This window comes from Crassostrea angulata, chromosome 6 (assembly GCF_025612915.1).
Source record: "Crassostrea angulata isolate pt1a10 chromosome 6, ASM2561291v2, whole genome shotgun sequence".
Taxonomy (NCBI): domain Eukaryota; kingdom Metazoa; phylum Mollusca; class Bivalvia; order Ostreida; family Ostreidae; genus Magallana; species Magallana angulata.
In genome coordinates, this window is record NC_069116.1 from 40,501,057 (window position 1) to 40,523,134 (window position 22,078).

At 34.5% G+C, this 22,078-nt stretch overlaps 3 protein-coding genes across 8 annotated transcripts in view; 1 reads left to right on the forward strand and 2 right to left on the reverse strand.

Annotated features, from left to right (window-relative positions):
• Window positions 1-2,355, reverse strand: part of LOC128190257 (unconventional myosin-XVIIIa-like) — a 49,123-nt gene extending 46,768 nt beyond the window's left edge. For 3 of the 4 annotated variants that reach the window (XM_052862236.1, XM_052862237.1, XM_052862235.1), the window contains exon 1: window positions 807-2,355. In XM_052862236.1, coding sequence (XP_052718196.1) covers window positions 807-1,871 — 1,065 coding nt within the window. In that variant the 5' untranslated portion in view covers window positions 1,872-2,355. Of the gene's footprint in view, window positions 1-732; window positions 740-806 lie in introns of those variants that run through there. The other variant, XM_052862243.1, reaches the window with a different exon arrangement.
• A 167-nt stretch (window positions 2,356-2,522) lies between these two features.
• Window positions 2,523-6,884, forward strand: LOC128190258 (nicotinate-nucleotide pyrophosphorylase [carboxylating]-like). The gene is made up of 3 exons (XM_052862244.1): window positions 2,523-3,305; window positions 5,246-5,377; window positions 6,299-6,884. Exons 1-3 carry the CDS (start codon window positions 2,727-2,729, stop codon window positions 6,512-6,514), a joined length of 927 nt encoding a protein of 308 aa, XP_052718204.1. The 5' UTR covers window positions 2,523-2,726; the 3' UTR covers window positions 6,515-6,884.
• Window positions 6,885-9,014: 2,130 nt separating this feature from the next.
• Window positions 9,015-21,935, reverse strand: LOC128187782 (ataxin-2-like protein). 3 transcript variants are annotated; one of them, XM_052858361.1, is made up of 20 exons: window positions 21,643-21,935; window positions 18,610-18,646; window positions 18,101-18,154; window positions 17,596-17,667; window positions 16,388-16,553; window positions 15,997-16,124; window positions 15,781-15,869; window positions 15,443-15,652; window positions 15,082-15,302; window positions 14,609-14,845; window positions 14,034-14,089; window positions 13,621-13,796; window positions 13,334-13,397; window positions 13,022-13,196; window positions 12,466-12,599; window positions 12,112-12,226; window positions 11,481-12,017; window positions 10,798-10,890; window positions 9,768-9,864; window positions 9,015-9,319 (listed from the first exon to the last, which is right to left on the reverse strand). In XM_052858361.1, exons 1-19 carry the CDS (start codon window positions 21,702-21,704, stop codon window positions 9,803-9,805), a joined length of 2,688 nt encoding a protein of 895 aa, XP_052714321.1. In that variant the 5' UTR covers window positions 21,705-21,935; the 3' UTR covers window positions 9,015-9,319; window positions 9,768-9,802. The 3 variants fall into 3 exon arrangements, with proteins under 3 accessions (XP_052714321.1, XP_052714320.1, XP_052714322.1); XM_052858360.1 differs by having other exon boundaries at window positions 13,022-13,199; XM_052858362.1 differs by lacking the exon at window positions 9,768-9,864 and having other exon boundaries at window positions 13,022-13,199.
• Between the last annotated feature and the right edge of the window lie 143 nt (window positions 21,936-22,078).

The window sequence follows — 22,078 nt, forward strand, 5'->3', positions numbered from 1 at the left end:
TCTTATACTAACAGCTCCACCCCAATAAAATGTTTTCTTTTCTCTCTTTATGCCTCTCGAAAATTAGCATCATCTTGTATCTTGTTATCAAAAACGCTTGCTGCATGGTGCCTGAGCAATTGAAATTTCAGTTGAAGCTTATTCAATATAGAATGAGTTACACACATCCCTTTTAAATATCAAGTGGTGATCTGCTTTTCACTTCTGATAAGAAATGCCAATTTATAGAGAATTGTAGCTTGAAAAAAATGATATACATTTATCAAGATACGAACCAGTCAATCAGACCCTTAAAAATGCATGCAAAATAATATGCATGTGCACGCTGCACGGAAAATGAGCTGCTATCGCATGTCCTGTGACTAAGCATGTTTAACAATGAAAACATCTGTTTGAGGTTCTTACTACATTGTACAAACCACATAAAAAGTCATACCTGGTAAAGCATATGCTGGAACAATATTCAACGAGTCTGACATGAGGTACCTATACTACCGGTTACATACAGCCCTGACATGCTTGATGTACCTAGAATACCTTTTTGTTCAGCTAAGACTCTCAGTAGGCCAAGGCCCAACATGTTCTAGACTGTCATTTAAAAATTGTTAATGATAATGTCATGAAATCTCTACTTGAAGTACCCCTTATTTAGTTGAGTACATGTTCTGCAGATGAGCTCAGCTTATACTACTAGCCTGTCATTTAAAAATTGTGCTATCATCAGGTACATACCCCTTTCTTGTACAATACAGATAACCTGATGGCCAAGCTAATGCTAGCCTGTCATTGAAAATTGAGGTACCTACCCCTTTCTTGTACCTCACACTGCCGCTGCGCTTCAACGTCCCCCCTTTGCTGACCGTTTCCTCAACTTCTACACTCCCTCCATCACCCCCTGGACGAACGCTGAGCTCGATGAGTTCTTGAATGGGCTGCACTTTCACTGCGACGGTCTCCCCGGACTGACGAATCATTTCCACCATCTCCTCCCTAGAAACATTCTCAACATTAATCCCATTGATTTCAATGAGTCTGTCCCCTGGTATCAATCCCGTCAGTGAAGCCTTTGGCCCACTTCCTGGTTCTGCAAAGACTACAGTATTTTTCATCTCTTCTCCACTTTCGGCACTGTCCACAATAACTGCTTTCCTTAGTGTAAATCCAAAGCCCCCTGTTGGTTGCCTATGTAATACTAATTCTCTAACCCTGGGAGGTTTGGGTGGGACAATTTCTGGCAGTTTTAAATCTGATTTGTATGGTTTTTCAGGAGTCTTTTGAGGGGAGGCAAATTCTGTTGATGACCTAGATGTTTGTGACTGCAATGGCTTACTTTCCTGTTTAGCTAATGCTGCTTCATCTTTTCTGGAATTAGCAGCTACATGAGCATTGTATTCATTCATTCTAGTATTTTCCTGCAGGATTGCAGTGTCGTCAATGTCTGTTTGAACTGGGTGTTGTTGCTCTACTTTCCCTTTGAGAATTGATTTGGGTTTGGGGGCTATGGATGGAGGAGCCTTTCTATCTGCTCGGCCTTCACTGGGCAGCCTCTGCGGCTTTGTCAAAGACACCCTCTGCTCTGGGGGTTCTGGTGAGGCCTCATGGGTTGGGCTGGGTCCACCCCCACTAAGGCTGCTGTCACTTGTATCCCTCTTCACCTCTTGGCTTCCAGAAGCTTTGTAGCCTGATTTCCTACTTTTATCTTTATCACTAAGGCGTCGAAACACACCCTTTTTCACTTCATCCAACTTATTTAATTCATCTTGTGTCATTGGCTCACGCTTATCTTTCTTTTCCTTTTCCTTCTTCTCTTTCTTTTCTTTTTTCTTTTCCTCTTTTTCTTTTTTATCCTTGTGTTTCATAAAACTGAACATTTTGTCTGGTTGATGTCACAATTTTCACTTGTCAACACTTGAAGTCTAATTCAATTTCCAACACATGCGAAAAAAATAACCGATAAATCCTCTGCTACAGCTGCTGACAGACAGTGAGGCACTACCTTTCAAACCAACATCTAACCTTCGACACGCGAAATACACTTGTTTAATGGTGTAAAAAGTACTTGAGTTCACACTTAAATGACACGAACCATTTCAAGCAGAATGTTGTTTGGAGTATGTGAAATATGAGAGTATAAGTAATAGAGTGTTCCGATTCATAGCGCATCCGTCAAAGCAACGAGGTCGAAATAAAAAGTTTAAACTCCGCCTGTGGGAGGTTCGTCTGTCTGCCAATTAGTGTATTAAAACCGTTTATATTTCCGTTGATTTCTGTTTGACAGCGAATACACATTAGCCAACTTTTGTTGTCATAAGTGATTAGGTTCCACTTTCAGCGAGCGTCAATCCTATTATCCGTCCTTCGGTGACCAAAGTGGTCTAATTTTAACAAAATGGCTTCTTAGACAGGAAAGCAGTCGATTTCCGGTTTCGGTTTATGTTTTCGTATCTCAAGGGTCGTTTCAAAAATGGATATATCGTACAATTCATTTCTTCGGCTAAGTAGCTATTTCACGCTGTAGAATTTCTTTATAGTTCGTATATTATGTTTTCAAAATTTTTACTTCATCATTATGCCAATAAAATCTCTATTTCGTTCATTTTCATTTATTGAAATATTCATATTATGAGATGGTAATTCTTAACTTATTTTTAATCGGGCTCGGTGTTCCTCAACCGCATGTTTACATTGGTGATCGGTGTTTTACTGTTTGAGTGTTTATTTTCGAGATGTCGACAGAAGATCGCGTTTTAAACAATATATATAAACCAAGTCTATCAAATGTTCTATCGCCAGTGACTTTGCAACATATGGCACGTGAATGGTTGAAAGAAGACACACCAAATTTTGATTATGGAGGTTTTGTTGTTGGTGAAAAGGAAGAGACAGCCTTGCTTCTGATTAAAAGTCCAGGAGTTCTTGCTGGAAAACCTTTCTTTGAGGCAATATTCAAAGAATTAGACTGTGTGGTTTCTTGGGAATATGACGAAGGTGAATTCTTAGAACCAATACAGTGTGTTGCAAAGGTGACAGGCAAGGTCCGCCAGTTATTGTTAGGTGAGAGAGTGGCATTGAATTGTCTTTCTAGGGCTAGTGGTATTGCTTCTCTTGCAAGACAGTTAGCAAAAATCAAGGAGAGAGTTGGGTGGAAAGGTGAAATTGCAGGTACACGTAAAACCACCCCAGGATTTAGGCTTGTGGAAAAATATGCTTTGATGGTTGGTTCAGTGAGTACCCATCGACACGATCTGTCCTCAATGATCATGTTAAAAGACAATCACATTTGGACCTCAGGAAGTATCACCCAGGTACTACTCCCATGTACTCACAATTGTGTACATATATACCTGGCTTTGAATCTATTCTAACAAGTGATTGAACTATGCAAATAAAATCTTTCTATAACTTACAGTTTGTAGTGCATACAACCATAGCCTAATTTCATGATTGCAAAACTGTTCCTTCTTAATTGCATTTCTTCCAGCAGCTTATGATCAAATACGTTAAAAATATAATCCTTGGAACCTGTTCCTTATAATTTACCTTTATTTTAATATTTCATAACTTATTAAATTAAGTCTCTCTCTCTTTCTCTCTCTCTCTCTCTCTCTCTCTCTCTCTCTCTCTCATTATCATCATCATCATCCCAAGTATATTCTTTAGAATAATATGAATTATAGAAGATACCTGTTCAGTTTAATAATGCTAGCATATCTTGTCATTGACAGAAAGGAATGTTGTAAACATGTATTTAATCTGTTGTCTAGGCCAGGATTCCTTACCTGGGGAACACTGCATGAATAAGACCCTTTTTAATTGAAATTTTAAAAGGTTGGCAACCTATCTATGTGCTGTGAATGTCTGAATATTTTACCAACTGAATCAATATATCAATCTCTCATGGTAGATCTACCATTTTACACAATTTCATTTGAAAGAGGAAAATTTAAATGACTCCATCTGATCAAAAGTTTAATGCTTTTGTCATAAAATGTTACATAAATGGCAATATGTTAAGTCACTATCAACACAACAGACTCTGACCTGACTTGACAAGAAAAAGGCACTTAAATTCAGTTAATGTTTTGCTTGGAATTTAAAAAAATGTTATATAAATTAATTAGCATGATTAATCATGATGTGAATATTTAACCATGCTAGTGTTGCTTATAGTTTTATCTACACTAATATTTGGTAGCACATATGTACTAGTAGTATTGCATGTTTACTAGAAGCTGATATTTTATTGACAGTTGAGTTCGCCCCATTTTAGTGTCATTGGCCCTACTTTCTTTTGAAGGCCACTGGTTGTACTTTGAAGTGATTAGAGGGGAGTATGAAATGTCCCTGATGCTAGCTCCCATTTGCTGGGGAACATGTGCTTCCTGATCAAGCTACCTCATTGGAAAAAAATTTAAAATTATAAATTTGGACATGTTATTAAAAAAATACGCATTGGCAAAATATTGACAAGTAAAGGAAGACCCTTAGATCTACACCTTAATGATCACTTCATTAAAGATGAGGTGAAAAAAAAGAGATCTCTCAGGTATAAGATGTGATTTTTTGTGTGTTTCAGTCATATGGTTCCATGTTTACTTTTGAACCTGTTTAACCTTCATACATAATTTATTGCTGTTTTATCAGCTGTTCACAACAAACGTTTGTTTGGCCACTCTAGATTTTAGAATACTGGAACTCATTTTAACATCTCTATGCAAAGTGACATATAATTGTGCCAGAGCTAGGTGACCTGGCCTTAAAAGAATGTAAAATAAAGCAATTTGCTTACCTCTGGGGTCTGATATTTTTCTTTAATGTTTTAGAAGATTCTTCTTTGACCACATGCAAGTGTGGATGTGTCAAACAAGATGCTTTATATGTCCTTGACTCCTTGCTATGCTTGGGATCATAGTTTTACCCTCTTGAAGTTGAAGTCACTTGCATGATGCAGTGTAGATGTGGGTGCATCAGAAATTTGATTTGATATATTTCAGATAACATATTAGTTGAAATGTTATCCATGATATGTTATCCATGATATATAAGTCCTAGTATATACCAAGTAAGATAATTGTAACTAAATACATTAATTACATTAATTAATGTGTTAATCATTAGTATGATAGTACCTAATGAATCCTATATGAAAAGCAGAGGTTTCATTTCGTCTGTTTGTATTGTATTGTGTTGTATTCAGCTTTTAGAACATGCAGTAATTTGTCTTGGAAACAAATTGTCATTACAGGCTGTTAAAGATGCCAAAATTGTTGGGGGTTTCTCACTGAAAGTGGAAGTAGAGTGTCGCAGCGTAGATGAAGCATTGGAGGCGGCAGAAGCAGGCAGTGACATTATTATGCTGGATAATTTCTCCTCTGAGGCAAGATTAATTTTCATCAGAAATCCAGTTATTATAGTCTTGTTTCTCCTTCCAAAGAGAAATGAAACCAAATCAAACTTACTGTATAAATATTTGGTGGTGTTTACTTCCAAATCACAATTTGTTCTTATGTCCCTGAACATTTATAAAAATTTTGCTTTAAAACCCATTCCAATATATCTTTTAGATATTGAGTTGAAACATTTGAACCTTTTTTGAATTCAGAGTAAAACTTAATATTATAATGTTAATAGCATACAAGTACCAGTAGTTAGTTGTAAAAGTAAAAAAAACATATTCATAGTTTGTAATAGCTGCAGAACTGTAGCTCTAACAAGAAAATTTGGGTTGTCATGTCAACCTTATTTTCCTGTAGAGCTGTACATACAGTTCTGCAGCTAACTTCAGTTTGTAATAAATACTCATGATATTTTGCAAGCATTGTTAATATTTTTTATGTCTCAGCATTTTTTTTTCTACATTATTCCATTTCAACTTGGTTAATGGGCAGTAACTCATTTGTACACATCTGGATATGATCTGCAAAAGTTGCAATTTACTGTTTGAAATAAAAATGAAGAACAGACAACATCTATAGGGAGAAAATAACATTTTGTAAAGATTGATCAGAGTCTAGGGGTTGGATTCCTGTATACAGGCTTATTTTCGCCCCGTGTTATTTTTGCCCCATGTTATTTTTGCCCTTCTTCACTTGCAAACGGTTTCACCCTGTCTTGAATTCGCCACAAAGTTGTGTTTTAAGAGAGATAAAATAAGACATTGAAAGTGGCCCAGTCTTATATTCACCCACCTACAACGCAGGCGAAAAGGGCAAGAAATAAAACGGGGCAAATATTTCCCTGTATCCAATATTATATCTGGATCTACTCAAATTGAATTGTAACTTGTATTTCATTTCAGGCACTACCAGATGCAGCCACAAAAATAAAGACAAGTTATCCTAATGTTTTGATTGAAGCCAGCGGTGGAATCACGGAGTCCACTATAGATAAGTACCTTATACCCGGAGTAGACGTCGTGTCGCTAAGTCGCTTGACCCAAGGATACGATGTTGTGGACTTTTCATTGAAAATTCAAAAAGCTGGGGTAGATCCAAGGAATTTACCAGTCAAGTGAAGAAAGAAACTGTGACTTATGATAGAATATATATGTACTTGTATTTTTCTATGATCAAAGTTAAAACAGACTTCAATAAAACATCTGTTTTGTTTTGATGCATTTTGCTTAATATAAAGGGAGGGCAACTCTGATGTTCAATCATCACTGTATAAAAGGTTTTTGGTTTCATGGTGGCCTTGTATTTGGACATATGAAATCTGCATTAATTTTGTTTAAATTGTCTTTACTTCTGGGCATGTGGTAAACTAATGCATGGATAGGAATGGAAAAAATTGTGAAATTCATGACAGTTGGTTAGGGCTTCTTGGTGCTAGAAGGAGGCTATACGTTGATCTTATGCTGATTATGCAATAAATCTTTAAAATTGCAGACATCCAGTGCATTCATTACCAAAAGATACATAAATACTCTCTACCCAAAATATGAAAGTCATGTCCCAAGCTTGTGGGTTTTTAAAATGTGTGTGTTTGTGTATGTAGGGGGGGGGGGGGGGGTCAATTGACCATTCAATGAATGTTCATTTATACTTTAATAATATATTATTTATTCCTCCTGATTCTACCTAGTAGAGATATTTTGGTATACAGACCTTCTTTTTACAAATAGTTTATCTTGACAAACTAATGAATATTAACGAGAGATATTAATATAAGTTGTTAAACTTGTTTATTAATTGTTGTAAAATAAATAAAGTTTAATGAATATTGAACGATGCCAGTTATTCTGTATTTTTTAAAAAGGAAACTTTGTCCGCAGCTGTTGCCTACAATGACATTCACATTAATAATTTATCATGCAATACCACACCTGATTCAAATATATGAATTTTGTTGTGGGCGACAGCTGCAGACACACTTTCCTCTTTAAAAAACTACTATGAGAAAATGTGTCATTTTTTGTCATTTTTTACTATATGTAAGAAATATAACATGTTGAAGTCATTATTTCCTTTTGGGAAAAAAATAAAAGAGCATAATTTCGTACTTTCTACACACATGTTCAAGATGGTATATGCATATTTTCACAGGATTTAAGAAACTCCTGAATTTTAGGGCATATATCAGAAAAGACTACCTTCTTTAAATAAACATTTTACAGTGTTTTGTCCTGTAATAACACTATGTCGATTTTGTACTATACAATCCAACGAATTCAAATGAAGTATAACTGGGGCACAAGTTGGGTTTCCTTATTTATATTCAAATATTTAATAGTACAATTGCAAAAAGTTATTAATTTAAGTAATAAGAAATCCTTCTTTTAGTATTATGAGGTGATAATTTCGGTAGGGGCATGATCAAATCTATCATAAAGCCCTTGGATTTGATCACACCCCCACCAAAATTATCACCTCATAATACTTAAAAAATGATTCCTCATTCCTTAAATAATGCAGACTGCCATTGGAAATATCTGCCACCCTATCAAAACATCTTCAAATCACTTACATAATGCACCAAACAATGATAAATTGCCATTCTATAGATCCTTCCTAGGGCTCTATTATACTAGGGTGACTTGAAGTGCCCATGGGCCTCTTGTTTACTCATTGAACTGCTGTGACCATGTCTATACACGTACATTTGTACCAGTATATTTTTGAAATTAGTATAAAATGATTCTTTTTCTTTTAGGGTGTACCCCTATTGCAATGGTACATGTACATCCAACATAGTAAGAACTGCAAGAAATTTTGGGAAAAGAAGATACAGCAAAAGTTTTGATATATTGAAATAAATACATTTTTAGACATCTCTTCTGCCAATAGTAACCAATTAAGCATCCTATTGAATTAGCCAAACCAAAATTTCCTAGCACACTATGGAATCATTAGAATTTGAAGAGATTCAGCATTAATGGGTATCCCTTATTAAGAAATTTACATCAACAAATAATGAGAAATGTTCTATTAATATTCACATGATACTAAAATTCCAATTCTTATGTAAAATAATGGCAATCCATAAAAGATCGGTCCTCCCAAATTTAAATGAACTCCCATTTAAAAGAAAAACTTTTTTCTTCTAACAAGAAGATTGGTTTTATAAGTAAAAATTCTGATGACTTTTTTAAGGTGGAATGACATACCTGGAAAAAGTCACTCAAATTAACAGTAAATCAAATTATTATGAAAGATATAATAATAAATAAACTGTACATATATCAAATAAGCCAAAAACTTGCAGTTTTGGGATAAAAAATGAATATCTAAAAAAATTCAATTTTGTAAGCAACAAACGCCCCTGCGGGATTTGAACACAGAATGCACGGACCACAAACCCGACACTTTATCCACTTGGCTATGGAGTTAGTTATATATTAGCATCAATAAAATCTTTTTAATAATACGAAATGTAGTTTCAATCAGGTCAGCCATTTTGTGATGATGTGTTATTCCACTTAAAATGATACAGTGCATTCTTTAATTTGAAAATAACCCAAATGCAAAAGCCTTGAACTGTGACAAGCTTGCTTAAAAGAAAACAAACACAAAAACTTCAGTAGTTTTTTTTTTAATTTTTTGTGGTTTTTTTTTTAAACTTTTACTCTACAAAAACTCAACTGGGCTGTTTCTTTTGTAATAAAATCAGTTTGCTTTCCTGCAAACAATTAAGAACTGATATCACATTAAATGCGTCTTGTATCTTCTCTCTCTCACACTTTCACACACTATCTAAGTTGGAAACTGTGAACACTTCTCGGGGAACATGTCAAAATCTCTTTTATTAGCTTGACCTCTTTTAGAGCTGGCACAATTTACTTTTTTTGGCCTTGAGTTTAGAAATCAGAATAGAGGAAAACCTGAAAAGAGAAAAAAAAATACAAATACATTACATTTTGAACTTTTTAAAAAATGTAAATACATACATTAAGAAAATAACGTGCAAAATGTGTTAAGCAATGAACTAAAAAAACACTAAAAACATGCACAGACACCAAAGAAGCTTTGTAATTTGGATGCATATTGATATATTTGTTGTTTGATTTCAATCTGATTTCATCTTTTTGATTGAAAAAGAATTGTTGGTCAGACTAAATATCCCTGCATTAGTAGCTTGCTTCGAAAGGCCGGATTTCAATAGGAAGCTTCTTGATTATCTATACTTCATTCCTTTGGTACATATAATAAAAATATATATGAAAAAAAGAAGAAAAAAAGAAATTGCAGCTTTATGATCTTTTCACATTTGAAAATCCACAAAGCTTTCACCATGATGAAATGAAACGGTCGGCCTGTTGAGGTACTTACAGAAAAGTTAATTTTATGTCTAAAATTCTCCATTTTTAATGGTTTTGTTGAAACGGTGGCACCGTCGCAACCTGAGGAGGAGGAGGAGCACTTGCAACTGAAAAACAAAGGAAGCAAGCATACAGTGAATGGAGCAGGGGGTTAAACTCAAAAGTGTTTTGATATCCCAACCAAAGACAGGGAACAGAGTACTTCATTGATCATTAGGGAATGGAGTATTTAACTATAGCTATCGGAATCTGTTGGTTTTTAATTCAGTTTATACAAGGCTGATATAGTCATTCCTCAATAAATTCTGAAAAAATGCACAAAAGTGAACGGACAATTTTATGAAGTGGATGGGAAAGCCAGGAAAAGATTTCATTAAAAAAATTAACTCAAGAAAATCTCGAAAATTCAGAGTTGAAAGGCTTGAAAAAGATTTTATTTCCCTTTGAAAAATTCTATCAAAAAAAAAAGAAATTAAAATTTTGGAAAGTTCGAAGACGTGGTCGGTTAACAAAAAAGATTTTCTTTTTGAAAAATTCCCTAAAAGTTTTTTTGAACATTTCAGAGACCCAAACATTTCTACCATTTATTGAGAAAGGAGAAAAGGGAAGCTTATCTTGCAAATTTCATCATGCAGTTATGAAAAAAAAAACCTTGAAGCCAAACAAAGCAACTGACATGCAATTCTTAGCTCAATATTTAGAAAATAGCTCTCTGCTATATCCAACTGAATGCAGTTAGTATTCATTCCAGGTTAATACTGCCTACCCACTTATCAAGTGCAAATGCAATGAATAATATAAAAAGGAAAAAAGGAAAATTTTTAAACAAATAAATAAAATATAAATATGATACTCTTGGTATAAAATACAAACATGATATTCTTGGTATAAAATATGATATTCTTGGTATAAAATATAATGATTACTTTTGATAATACAAGTAAGTGCATTATTTATGCTACTAGCATTTCAATGACGGTAGTTTTCCACAAGGTTGATGGTGTGTACCTTAACATTGCATCAAATGCTTGCAATCTTACCTTGCTGAACAAAAGGGTGGACAACGTTATTAGGATTAGATCCTTGGTACCCTGTTGGCATTCCTGGTTGCATCATGTGTTGCTGGTTAGGACCTTTAAGTACATTAAATTCAATGTTAACTTTGATAAATAAAGTCTAGTCTGTCTTATGTGACCATCTTAAAGACCAAAAAAAAAAATTACATACAACAGAGTCACTTAACCCAAATTAAGAATAACCTCACATTAATGATACATGTACTTCCTACCAAATAATATCTTTCATCTTAAAACTAGGTTTTAATTGACTGAATTTCAAATTCATCACCATTAGAAAAATGTTCAATTACTTATCACTTATAAAATGAATTAAGGAGAGCATATTTATAAACTTAGAATGTTTATATTCCCAACAAATAGACAAATACAATATGTTTATGTATTTATGGTTAGCACTTAAGTAATGCACACCTTGGAGTGATGTTATTTATATCAATGCAAATTATAATGTTTTCTTTAACCATGCAGTTTTTTAGCATGCTTTTATTTATGGATTTATGATAAGATTTTTCTCCCAAATTTTCATATCTAATCTGACTCTAAACTTGCATTAAAAATATTTAAAAAAATATATAAAAATTTGATGTCCGACTCATAAAACCACCACGTTTGTTTATTGACTTAGGCACTTTCCCAGGACTAACCTCCCATGTGCTGTTGAAATTGTTGGTTGTGTGGATGATGCTGTACTTGTCCAGGCTGGGGATTAGGCATGACCACGATTTGTGCCCCATGGTTAATCTGTTGAGAGGGGCCAGTGTGCATTGTCTGGTTGCCGCTGGTGGGCATGTGTTGCTGGGTGTAAAGATGTCCGGTCGTTCCCGGTTGGAAGATAGGGTGCTGGGAAACGTATGGATAAGGATTGTGCATGGTTTGTGGAGACTGGTTCTGTGGGCTGGGAATCAGTGGTGGATGTCCTTGGATGTTAGTTGGTGCCATGTGTGGGTAAGGCCCTCCAGGGGGCTGGGGGGTTCCAGAGTTGGGCGGGCGTCCCTGCTGATGCGACTGGGAGTTCCCGTGCTGTTGTACTGGACTAGGAGCAGGGTGTGTTATAGGCTGAGGCTGTCCTCCTTGTTGACTGGCTTGATTGCCCATGTTGTTAGTTGCCATGGGCATGTGGGCAGGGTATGGAAACTGAGCAGTTGGGAGATGAGCCGGCATTGGTTGAGCTTGTCCAGGCACTAGAATATCAAGAAACAAATTATCTCATACTTTTACATCTAACCCTTATATGATATCATTGCATTTAATTTAAGGCTATAATATATTTCTTACTGAATATTGAATGTTGGTGTGATTGGCTGGACTGAGCACCGTGTGATGTAGGCACCATAGGCATTGATGTTGGCGTCACCATGCGTCCTGTGGCTGCTGGCATAGGCATCACCGCCTGCAAATCAAAAACAGAAACATTTTTACTGTACATGTATATTTTTAAAACCATAAATTACACATACCATATAATAAAGAGAAACATAGGATCAACACAAAAGATAACTTAAAATTTCTTCATTCTCAGCTACCATAATTTAATCAAAATGATAAAAGTGGAAATCAGTTTCAAATCATAATGATACACCCTATCAGGTACCAAATGTCTAGCATACAACAGATTTCCTGGTGCTGTACCTGGTAGTTTGGGATGTACTGTATGTAGTTGGGTTGGGCCGCCTGCACTGTCGCCTGGTTAAACAAGGGCTGTCCTGTGGCAGCCTGGGCAGCAGCCGCTGTCAAATCACGCTGGGGACCAACAGAAACCACAGCTGCAACAAACAGAGGCAAAATTCATATATGCTCAACAGAAAACACACAAAGTAAAGCATTTAAGCCAGACACATTAATCTATACTTTCTCAGGCCAAACTTTCAAAATATAACTTGATAAGTAGGTATTTTGTCCATATTTTTTTTATTACAAAATTTGCTAAGAAGAATAACTCAATTTTCATATTTCAACTTAAAACAATATTATTCCCATTTTCAATGTGACAATAAAATAAATCAAATCAACACTATTTGACCTGATAAAGAGATGAGAAAAAAACATTCATTTGGAGAATGGGGCCTAAAAAGGTTAGTTTTCTTCATAGAATGAAGAGGTCAAATTTTAAAAGATTTGTTAAAATTGTCGAAGAGGATTAAAATGGACCAGCAGCACTGTTAGATGCTTTTGTTACTTGGCATACCTCTTTTGATTGGCTTGTAGTTCTGATTGGCAGGTTGAGGTCCCCCCTGGGGCATTGGTGGCATCACAGTATAGGTATACTGATGCATGGGCTGAGAGATAGGCTGAGAGATGGGCTGCATAATCCCTGGGGCTACTGGACTCTGGGTCTGGGGTCTGAGAGGGGGAGTAGCCACCTGCTGTAATACAAGAACAGTTCAAATGTTCATAATATTTTGTTAATATATGACAAACATACAAATGTAAATCTTGAATTATTTTTTCTTACAAATGTGCAAAATACTAAATACTAATACTGTAACAGTATACTCACTTGTTCTCTTCCTTTTCCCATCACAAATTCTTTAGCCAAAGGATTTAGGTTTGATTTCTTGATGCTAATAAAAGAAAAGAAATAATAAATGCCACATGCATTCAGCCTCGTTTCTTTCTAAACAGAAAAGACACGGTATAATAAAACATCAACATGTTCCAGCTTTTTATCGGACTGATACAAAATTGCTTGAATACATTAGTTTTTATTTTTTTAATATTGTAAAATATTAATATTATAATATTATTTTTAATAATTATGAAATCTTGCACATATTAGTGACATACTCAATGTTGGCCTCCCTCTCCGAGGCTCCTTGCTGCTTGGTGGCCTTGACCTCTGGTGCAGTGGTTTCCCCGGTAACGATCTGTGCCTGAGACTCGGCAGAAGGAGCAGCAGGCACTGGGGGCTGCTTGGTCTTTGCTTCACTTGCCTCCTTCATCTCCTCTTTCTTACTGTCAAACTGAAATTACATACAGGTACTATCAGTAATTTAAATATTCCTTGGTAATTGCATCTGAGTGTGCTTGCATTGTTAGAAATCTCATTCAAAGGTATTATTTGTTATTGATATTCTTTCAATTATTTCAAGAACAACAAAAAAGACCATCCCATGAATCCATTACACAAGTATTCAGGAGCATAAATGAATGCGTTTTCTAAATACTTTCTCAAATTATTTCTTATTATAAGTACTTACACTGACTTTGAAGTTGCTATTGAATTCTTTCAGGTCCTTAATAACTTCAGCACGATCTGTATAAAAAGAAAAAAAAATCAATGCTTATTTACAAATTACTGTAACATTGGCATTCACATTTACTGACACCAATTTGATACAAATGAAACAATAAAATACCCAACAATACACAAGTATAAAATTGGAACTGAATTTTTTGTGAAATTCTCCATACCCCTAAACAAGTCGATACATGTAACTATATGTAATGGTTATAAGTTGAACTTTAAATAAGATTTCTCGAGATTTCTTTTCAAATAAATCTAATGAATTTCTGGGAAATTTCAGGAACAGTATTGTCTTCAATTTGTCCATCTAATGTGTCTGTGTTTTACCTTGATGTTATGCTATTATAAAGTATCTTACCTGTAGCTGTTCAAAAGAAAGAATCATATTGAACAACTACAGGTAACCTCTTGGGTGTAAATATTGCAGACCTAAAATTGATTTACTGAACCTGATTAAGCAAAATATAAGGTCACATACGAGGAAGTATGACCATAAAGTAAAAAGAAAATCCTTGTTTTTCATATTACCTCTGGGTTTGGGACCAGAGCTCCTTCTGTCTGGCTTCAGGCCTACAGGGGAGGTGTGGGGCACAGGGTCTGGCTTCTCAGGGGCTACATGCTGAGTCACCGGGTCTTGTTTTGGACTAGATTTCACATTAGTGTCAATTTCACTTTTCTTTTCCTCTGGACGTTTATCCTCCGGACGCTTGTCCCTCTCCACAGAATCATCTGTTTTCCTGTCTTCTGACCTCCTATCTCGGTCATCTGTTTGAAAAAGAAACAAAACTGATTCAAAGTAAAATCAAAATCAATGCCAAGCTTTATCAGGTACAAACACAAAGTGATATTTTACTTTAAGACTTGACAGTTGTGCTGAGTTTTACATAGCAAAGTAATCATACAAATTTTAAAAACACTGTATATAAATAAATCTAATGTGACAAAAATTGAAATCGAACTTAAACTGAGTGGGAAAAAGATAGAAATCTGAGTGAACTTACCAGCAGAGCCGTTGAGTCTTGGCTCCTCTGTGGATGTCTGGTGATGAGGGGGATGGTGGTGGGGAGGGGCGGGGGGATTCTGATGGAAGTTGTGTTGGTGGTGGTGGTGATGCTGATTTTGCCATCGTGGCGGGATCTGGTTTGGCGGTCTTGTGTTACTCATGTAGCCACCGCGGCTCCTGTTCCCTTGCATTCCAGATCGTTTGTTTGGATGGACATATCTGTAATAGTCATGCATGTGTATACACCGTTTTTTGGGGTATTCAGTTATTAATATCACAAAAAATCACTTTATCTTTCTTTCTAATAAAAATTTCACTGTAAATAGGCATGAGGCAATTCTTCTACAACACCAACTTACTTTCCAGTGTTTCCAGAACTCTGCATACTTGTGGTGTTGTTCTCAGCTACCCTCTTGACAGCGCTGAACTTCTCCTCTTCATCGCCCTCACCATTTTCTAATGAGATGTGTTGCTTATACTGATCGCTCCTTTCTATTTCATTGGCTAATCTCTCTGCCTCTTCCTCACGATTCTTGAATTCTTTCGTATCTCTCTTTTCAAGAGGTGTTCTACAACAACAGCAATCCTTTCAGGAATTTTTACAGAATCAAAATCAATAATAAACCCACCAATTAACCATTCTTCTTCATCATTCAATATCAACTTGTATAAATAAATAAATAAATGTTACACTCACGTGTACTGCGTTAAGCTATCATCGTATTTTGTCTGTACATTAAATTTCTCTTCATTTGTTTTGAACATATCATTTGGATCCCAACCATTCTGAAATGACAAACATCTCCATGCTATAGTTCTTCAACACACATACATGTATTCTATATGTTACTGATGTCAATTTTCATCATAGTTTACGGACTGGACAATACTGAAGTGCATGAGTACTACTTACAGAGGACTCCCTCTCTAAGCCCCCTAGTTCCTCCCCTTCTCCGCCTTCCCAGGGTTGAAGAACTTTCATATCGGCCTCTGTGTGATTGCTATTGCATTTGCTGCTTATTGCTGAGTCTGTGAAGGTATCTGTGGACAAAACATATGTACATTCTATTATAAATGATAATTTTCTTTTCCTACTTTATTACGTAACTTCCTCATATACATAATTTTATGTCAAACAAAAAAGTTTTTTACATTACAAAAAAAAGTAAAATTGGGGGAAAAAAATCTTGAAAACATAAAAATGGAATTTAATTTCATTTTGAGATTAGGGGGAAACATTTCTTTTTTTTTGGGGGGGGGGGGGGGGGGGGGGACTGACTAGGATACAACATATATCCACAAACCTTTAACAGCATAATCTAAATCCACATCTACTACATTGATGGATAGAATGTCTGACATGTTGAAAATGACTTTTTCAATCAGTCTATCTTTGGAGGGAGTTGTGTTGTTGGTGTTGTTATTGCTACTCTCTTCATGTTTATGGGCCATTTCCAACACCACATCCATCTAAAATTATATAAAACAAATCAAAGGCCGGAACGGCCACAAAGGCGTCGAGCTGACATTTTTTTCTTTTATATAGAATGATACCAATAATTTGAATTTCTGTACTAATAGTCATATCAAATGATATTAGACTTAGAATAGAAAGTATTTGAATTATGTTTTCTGCTGCTTTAAAAACAAAAATTGGTATATTTTTTTATAAAATAGGTAGTGGTGCTTTTTTAATACAATAACTCATCATAATTGCAAAAATCGAAGAAATTTCAAAGTTCAAAAATAATTTGTTTCTTTCTGCTTCAAACAGTCTTTGAACAACTTTCAGAGTTTCATAATTTGAATACATTAACAGTGTGTCCCTAATTATAATAATAAAACATACATTTGTTTATTTCAATTCCCGTTTGAAACAAGATTTCCTTGGTATGGTTGTTTACAAACAAATCCACAACACGTGCTATCTATAATGCTCGACCAACCTAACTGCATTATCGAGTTTACTTTTTGCAACGAAATTACTAGATACGTTTATCGCTTACATTAATTTTGGAGACCGTGCCCGATAACAAATAAATTTACATCTAAAATGTTATTTCTATCGGGCACGGTCTCCAATTAAAATGTAAGCGATAAACTAAAATAATATATAGTGAATCTTTACACTTAGGCCTGATTATATTCATCCGCCATTTCTTGATTAAGCAAATTTATTCTTATGCAATGAGTTGTCAATCACCAGGGAGGCAAAGTTGGGTTTTTTGTACACAATTTAGTTGAATAAATGGAAAAAAAATCTTGTAATACGTGTAATACTTTTAGGAACTTATTTCTTATGCGCATTTAAGAGGCGGTGCAGCGCGTGAATTTTTGGACGATTGCCAATCCAGACGATCGCTAGAAGGCTGCCGAGCATTAGCTCGACGCCTTAAAAATAAAAACAAATTGTCATCTTCATGGTTACAAGTTGCTGACACAATGCTAAAAATATATTAAATGATCTAAAAGAAAAAAAGAAGAAAAAAAATGTTTAAAACATTTTTCATACCCGAGGACTGTTTGTTTTGAGGATTCCGTCGTATACACCCCCATTTTTTACTTGTAACTGAACAACACAACCCTGTAATAAATCAAAACAAAACCACATTACATCATTTTACATGAATCCTAATGAATCTTTCAATTGGAGTAGTCATTTTTCAGTCATCAAAATTTCCAGGCAGCTTCAAAACACCATATGAAAGGCCAACAAATACTCTGGAATCATTTAAATTTGTGGGGGCCAATTTTCATGGATTGTGGGTTTTTTGCTTATTCGTGGGGATGTAATTTTGTGGATGCATTGGTTTTCAGTTTCAGTAACAAAGATAACTCTAAATTTGCTTTCGTTGAGGGTGTAAATTTGGGGGGGAGGGCTACCCACAAATACAATGTACCACGAAAATTGAGCCCCCATGAATTCTAATGATTCCATAGTAAGCTTCTTTATTTGCAAATTCAGCACAAATTACTTAACAGAATATATATACATATTTACTTATATAGTTACTTACAACAAGAGAGGCAAGAAGATGAGAGAATCTTGAGTTGGAATAAATTCCTTCAAACTGGAAAAAAAAATAACAGTATTTACTGACATCATTCTTTAATAAATGTCTGACACATCAAATATTTATCATTCTTTGTTTTTCATATAAATGCTAAACTATATTTTATTCAAAACCTTGATATTATGCAAACAAAAAGGAAAACCTCCATTGTAAGAAATATCTACATGGTGGCAATGCACCAGAGCTCAGCTGATTATGATATCACAAGTTGGCAATTGTCCAAAACACACTAACTGGCTCCCTCATAAAATGACCCATAAATGACTTAATGACTTAACCTTTTGTTCAATATCATGGTTTTTTTCTATTCAAAGCTATGTTCTAATGTAACAAAATGTGATACATCATTTTTCATTCCAAAAAAAAAGGTGCTTTATTTTATTTCAATTTTTCAGATAATATTGTTTTCTAAATCCATGAAGATTTAAAAACTGATACAATTTCACACTTACCGATATATTTTTGTCATAACCTCTGGGTCTGTTATTTCTAAAATGAAAAGAAATTCTCATGTAAAGTGGTTTATGATTATCATAACAAAATGGTAACAAAATTTGATTTCAACAAGGCCATGCATTCCCAAAACCACAATGGCCACACTAAATACTTGACCACTATTTTCTTTGACCTTGAACTTGATGATTCATAGATTGAATGACCTCAATTTTCACAGGTCACTTGCCATTTTTTGTGACCTTTTAAATTAAGGTCAATAAGTTTTAATTAAGTCTATATATTATATATATTGTTATATTCACAGACTTAAACATTATAATATCTATGAATAGTTTAATAAGATTACAGTAAACTTGACAATAATAACGTAAACTGCAATAACAAAATAATTTGCATCTCATTAAATTTACATGATTTGCAATTAAAATGTCAAATTGACAACACCCTGCAGTAGATTTCGGCACGCATCCTGTCAAATATCCATGGTAACCCGTGATACAACAGGACTGTACAGTTCAATAGAAAGCCCCAACGTAATTGATTACAGAAGTTTTATGACTTCACTTGGATTAAAATCAATATATACTTTATAGAGAATTAACAACCTCTGCAAAATCAGCCTGATGTCGAAGAGACACAATGTCAAAATTACTTGATGGTGGAAAGTAAATGGACTCTAAATTCTAATGAATGCTACAAATAAACATTTTCAAAAACTTTTTCTGCAATACAATTTCATATACATAATTACACGAGCAACAAATTTTTTTTTAATGTATACAAGTTATGAGGTTTTTAAACTGCACACAGAGGGGTGTATGGAATTCAGATTTAAAGTTAATTTAGAAATTCAACTACATTTCAGATGAAATTGTTTTGGAGAAGGGTAAAAAATAAGTTTGATTCAATACAGAATAATAATAAACCTTCAATGTATTTTAAGTTTTGATATCAAAGAATGAATATATTTCTTTTTTTTTTTAAATGAAAGGTAGTCATGAGGAAGTAGTGAAAAGAAACATGGATTGAAAGTAAATAACAGAGGAATTTAAAACGGGGTGTGTTGTGTTTATTAAGACGGGCATGTCACTTCACATTCAGTCACTTAATAGAGAAGGGGTGTTTGATTTCTGGTTGATAATAAAATGAACGTGTGGGATGAAATAACCAATTCTTTTCTGCAATTTATCTTTTTCTATACATGTACTAGAAATACAACTAGAGGTGTAACAATACAGCAATACATTGATTGTACTGATCGTGAGTACCCACGATACACATATCGTATTGTCATTAAGTATATTGTGATGCACAGTATGAGTTAATTTTCATTAACTTTCTAGAATAGTTACTTGGTATATATAACATGAAGACATTAAGGAAATTTTGTTCTAATCAATTGAATTATGTATCTCTACAGTTTTTGATAGATTTTGTAAAAAGCCAACATATTTTCTTTATGCAATATTATTTCTTACAGAGATACAGTACCGATCAGACTCAACCTAACACCAAAGTAAACCCCAATTAAACTCCAGGTTTACTTTTGGGGTTTATTTGGAGTTTACTCTGGGTCTGCTGTTTGAAAATTTAGGTCCACTCAGGGTGTACGTTGGATTTACTTTAGGTTTACTGGAGAATTGCTTTTGGGATCAACTGTACAAACTGAAGTGTGAAAAAGACCTTTCTTTTATCTTACCATCTTACTGCATGTAATTCCTGTCCCTTGTATATTCGAATACACATGTAGCATCTGCTCACATGTACAGGGGTATACTTCTGATCGGGGTTTACTCTCTTTGTCCACTCTGGGTCCACTTTAGTAGATCCGGAGTAAACTCAGAGTAAACCCAGAAAGTAAACCCAGGGTTTAGTTGGGATTTACTTTCTGTTACGTTGGGTCTGATCGCTACTATGAAAACATAGATATCAAGCTTTTTTATAGTTGAAAACCTATATTGTGATACATGATGTATCGCATTAATATATCATGATACGTATAGTGTCGTGATGTTGCTGATGACACACAAACTTAAATACAACTGAAATTGCAATTTCATCTCACAGAATTTGCACATTATAAATGAGTCATTTTTTTGAAAAATGCACCTTCTTATACAAATATCCTGATTTTCTTACTACAAAGGTAGTATGATTTATTTCCTGATAGATTTACTCACATTTTTTCTCTCATTTAAAAACTGTCATTTAATCATATTCAATATATATTCACTCAGGAAATTTTTTCCTGGTGGAAAAACTTAAGAAGTAGAGGAATATTTTGATCAATATTTTACAGCAAAAAAAATCCACACAAGACTTAAAGAAATCAAGATGTCCTCTAATAATGTTCCATGAATAAGCTCAATTTCATTTGGTGTAATGCAAGACACTGGGGTACAAAGAGATCTTGAAATGTATAGTCAAGGCAATTTTGACTATACTATAAGTGATAAGAAGTTGAATCTTGCAAAGTGCATTATCCCTATATCTTATATGTACAGATATGGGTTTTTTCAGTTAATAAATTCTTTCTTTATAATCAAGTTTCAATATACTGTAAAACAAATAATGCCAAAAAAAGACACATAAGAAATCTTGCTTCATTCAAATCAAAAGTTAAAAAAAAATGCATTCCCCAAATTCTGTTTGAAGCTGAGCCTGAGCATAGTACTAGGGCCTACTGTACGTGGTCAAGGGGGATGGATTTGGGGAGGGGGCAAAGAACGAAAAAAAACCATTGATTTGAATAAGGTCTCTAACTAATATTCTTACAATACCACATAGATATGAACAAAGCATAAAAGATGACTTAAAACAATGTAATGACTTTTTGCTTTACTTTCAATTTGGCGTTAACCTAATCAACCATTCTAGCGTGGACATAGTCTCTGCTTCCATGAAAAGATAAAACACGTCATCGATACATAACTCATGCTGGAGAGTATCAACAACAGTTAGCAACAACTGTAACTGCATCATTCATATAAACTCACTTTCTTTAAAGAAGAATGACTCAAGACACTGACCTATTGAGAGATGGCCCAGAATTCTGACGGTTTTTCCGTCGATTTGCATTCACCGACATCATGGGAAGCTTGTCAAGTCGTGTTTTGCAAGTGCGAGATTAACAAGATCTCATGCCGGTACCCGCGGGTTACCAATAAAATAATCGCCAGTAAACAATACTGTGATCATCAAATCAAAAATTAATACACCTGATGATATCTGACATCAAACAAACACGATTAACTTAGTGTTGACACAAGTTACAGGCTGAAGGCGGCGCTGTGATATCTCAGGTTAATAACACAACATGGAAGGTGGAACTACTTTTTTGTACAACCACGTGAATAATAAAATTAATGATAAAATGTATTCAGAAATAAGAAGAACAAATACAACATTAATTTAAACAAAAACTGATATCATTTGCCTTTATCTTAAATAAAGAGTTAAATAGGG